Source organism: Frankliniella occidentalis, unplaced genomic scaffold (assembly GCF_000697945.3).
Source record: "Frankliniella occidentalis isolate FOCC.00 unplaced genomic scaffold, Focc_3.1 Scaffold643, whole genome shotgun sequence".
Taxonomy (NCBI): domain Eukaryota; kingdom Metazoa; phylum Arthropoda; class Insecta; order Thysanoptera; family Thripidae; genus Frankliniella; species Frankliniella occidentalis.
Genome location: NW_026267758.1, coordinates 1 through 3373, shown reverse-complemented (window position 1 = coordinate 3373; position 3373 = coordinate 1). Strand labels below are relative to the sequence as shown.

At 67.2% G+C, this 3373-nt stretch overlaps 1 protein-coding gene across 1 annotated transcript; it reads left to right on the top strand.

The window, feature by feature from the left end:
* Positions 1-323: 323 nt before the first annotated feature.
* Positions 324-3251, top strand: LOC127751643 (uncharacterized; the record flags this gene model as incomplete). Its single annotated transcript, XM_052275489.1, has 4 exons — positions 324-763; positions 1583-2234; positions 2315-2800; positions 2886-3251. Coding segments are annotated over exons 1-4 (1944 nt in total), but the record flags the coding sequence as incomplete, so codon positions are not given.
* Between the last annotated feature and the right edge of the window lie 122 nt (positions 3252-3373).

The following is a 3373-nucleotide window of genomic DNA, read 5'->3' as shown; positions in this document are numbered from 1 at the left end:
CGTTGCTGCGCATGCGCAGGAGAGGAAACGGTCGCGCGCGAACCCTCTGCGCATGCGCAGCAACGTTCTGCAGCGGCGTTAGAAGGCGGCGCGTCGATCGAGCTCGGCCGCGATCGACGTGATCGACGTGATCGCGCGATGGAAGTTAGATGAAAAGGACGCACCCTTTGTCTCGAGTCACCCTACCGCCTATCGCCTCGCTCACCGCCCCGCCCTCCCCCCAGGTGCGAGGCCGCCTGGACCTGTCCGAGATGCTGAGCAGACGCGCTGCCCTGGTCGAGGGCCGCATCGCCCCCTCCGCCGCCCTGCAAGTCGTCGCCAACATGGGCGTCAACGCGTACGTGACGCGGACGGGCCTGCGCACCGTGAGCACGCTGCACTCCAACACCTACATCGACGGGCGGGTGCGCGTGGACGGCGCCAAGCTGGTCGAGGTGTCGCTCCACACGCCTCGCGAGCGCGTCGACGTCGTGGAGGTCACCTCCCGGCTGTACCTGTTGCACCGCGAGCAGCCGCGCGAGCTCGACGGCATCCTGGAGGACCGCGAGGAGACGGAGGGCTGCACCTCCAGTATGGCGGCCACAGTCACGGGCTTCCAGCTGTGCGGCGCGCTGTCCTACGCCAACGCCTCCCGCTTCCCAGACGCACCTTACTTCCCGCTCACCGGGCCCTTCAACCTCTCCGTCGGCCTGCTCCGCACCGACACGTTCGACGCCTACAAGTTCATCTACAAGCTCGAGCACGACCACCCAACGGACGCCTCGTGAGTACTTGCTGGCTAAGGGTCGTTCCCCTGTCGAGCCGAAGGTGACATTCTGTGCCAGTCCCCCGCCCGGCAGGCAAACAATTGAAAAACGGCAGTCAATTTGAGCCCCAGTTTCAGGAGGGCCGCTCTGTTGATATTGGAGCGCGTAGCGGAGCGCCACACAAACGTTGCCCTCCGGGGCTGGTAAAAAAAAACTCATTTCAGGCGACAAATAGATGCGCATTAATCAGGCGCGTGAGCAGGCTGTCCGCGGGCGCGGGCGCGGGCGCACCGGTCTGGTCCTATAATCCAATCGGGCGCTCGCCTCGTCGGCTGCCCGACCGACCGTCTGTGTGGCCGTCTGGCTGTCCCACCCCGCTGATGGATGGTGGGAGGTAAGGTCAGAGGTGGTGAGAACCTCCCCCAACCCCGCTCCCCTCATCAGCACCGTGTCTACCGCAGGGCGGACGGGGCGCGGCGGCGGGGAGGGGGAGGGGGAGGCGTCTACCAGCGGCGGTTGTTCCAATCCAAAGCCGAGTAGTGAGGGCAGCAGGGGTACTTCCGCCTGGTGCAGGGCAGGCAGTGCAAGGGGGTTGCGAGCGGCTGAGCTGACCATTTTCCTTTTTCAGCGTTTGGTCTGACGTCACCGACTTCACCCGTTCTTATCGCGACCAACCCCACGCTAATCACGACATGATGAGATGATGCCAGCGACACAAGCCTGCCTGGCCGGAGGCGGCGCGGGGGCTGCGCGCTCGCGGCCCCCGCAAGGCCCCCGCGCCGCCCACAAGTCCATCTCTCGATCCTTATCTCACCCTCTCGCTTGCTCCCCCGCAGGACGCCCATCTCGTGGTCGGCCACCTTCGACACCCCGGGCTCGCGGGTCAACCGTCGGCTGCGCGGCTCGCTGTGGCTGGACGCGCGGCAGCTGAGCGCGCGTGCGCAGCTCACCTCGCCGTGGGCGGCCCTGGAGGCCAGCGCCAAGGCCAACCTGGCGCGCGACAAGCGCTCGCTGGACGTGACCGTCAACAAGGACGGGCGCGAGATGCTCGCCCTGGCCGCGTCCTGCGTGCAGACGGCGGCCGCGGGCGGGCAGGCGGGCAGCCGCCTCGAGCCCACCATGACGGTGGCCTGGCAGCGCCGGCCGCTGCTGGACATGCGTGGCGCCGTCAGCTACGTGACCAACGCCAAGTACAGCGCCGACCTGACGGTGGGCGGTCTGACCGACAAGCCCATCGCCCTGGCCGCGGACCTCAGCCGCAACGGTCACAAGTGGGACCTCTCCGCCACGACGCGTGCCGCAGACCTCGGCCTGGAGGCCGGGCTGCAGGGCAGCGCCCGCTGGTCACCACCGAACGTCGTCAGCGCCAAGGTCACAGCCAACTACAAGCTGGGCGCCTCCAAGGCACACGACGTGGGCCTGTCCGCCAAGTACCAGAGCAACGACAAGGGGGCCCTGTCCAGAAAGAGCGCGTCCTTCAACCTCCAGGTGGGTGCCAGCGGTGGCGCAGTGCCGTCCCTCCCCACACCGTCTGCCGCCGCCCAACTAACGCGCCACCCTCTCCGCAGATGTCGCAGTGGCCGCAGTACAACGTGGTGGCCTCCCTGGACGCGCAGCGCGCGGACCGCTACTGGGAGAGCAGCCAGCAGCTGGGACTGGGCGACACGGTGTGGTCCGCCCAGCAGCTCTACCGCAACCGGCACCCCAACGACCACGCCGACCTGGCGCTCAAGGCCACGCTGGCCTGCCCGAAAAAGGGCGTCGACTACCGACTCGACCTGCAGCACCTCACGACCGACGCCAGCCTGTCGAGCCACGCGCTGCTGCAGTACTCCAAGGACGTCCGCTGGAACGCCATGCTGGAGTACGGCGTGACGCAGCGCGCGGCCGACAGCGCGGCGGCCGGCCTGTCCGTGTACCGCCTCAACGCGCAGCTCGCCTGCCCCTGGAGGCTGCTAGACCTCAAGGCCGACGTGGCGCAGCAGAGCCGCGGCCGCTACCGGGCCAGCGCGCACGGCCGCTACGAGGTCACCGTGCCCAACGGGCCCAACGCGGTGAGTGGCCCACCCTCAAGCCGGTCAAGTCGAATAAATTGCACAATAAAATATGTATTACTGACGTTCGCCTGCGTCCGCATAGCACCACGAGCTCGTCATCAACGGCACGTACGTGGACAACAGCACGGCTGTGTCGCTGCACCACACCCTGGAGCTGGACGCCTCCTTCCCGAGGTCGGCGTCGGCGTCCTGGGCGGCGCCCTTCCGCGTGACGGGCGCCGTGGTCGCCTCGAGCGGGCGCGCGCGCCAGTGGCTGCTGGTCGAGCGGGCGGGGGCCAAGTACCGCGTCGACGTGGACTACACCAAGAACAAGTACCACGTGGTGGACGTGGTGGCGCTCCTCGACACGAAGGGCTACAAGGGCCGGCTGAGCGTGCTCAACGAGGCCACCGAGAAGGGCGTCATCGTCGACTTCCACTTCACCAAACGCTTCGTGCTCGACACCAAGGTGGGTATAACCGGCGTTTCTTTGAACGCGCCAGTACAGACGGGTTTGCCTACCCTGAAAAGCGCCAGGGTGTGAGTAGACCCAAGCGCTAGCAAAGAAACACCCGATGTTGTGTGTTGGGG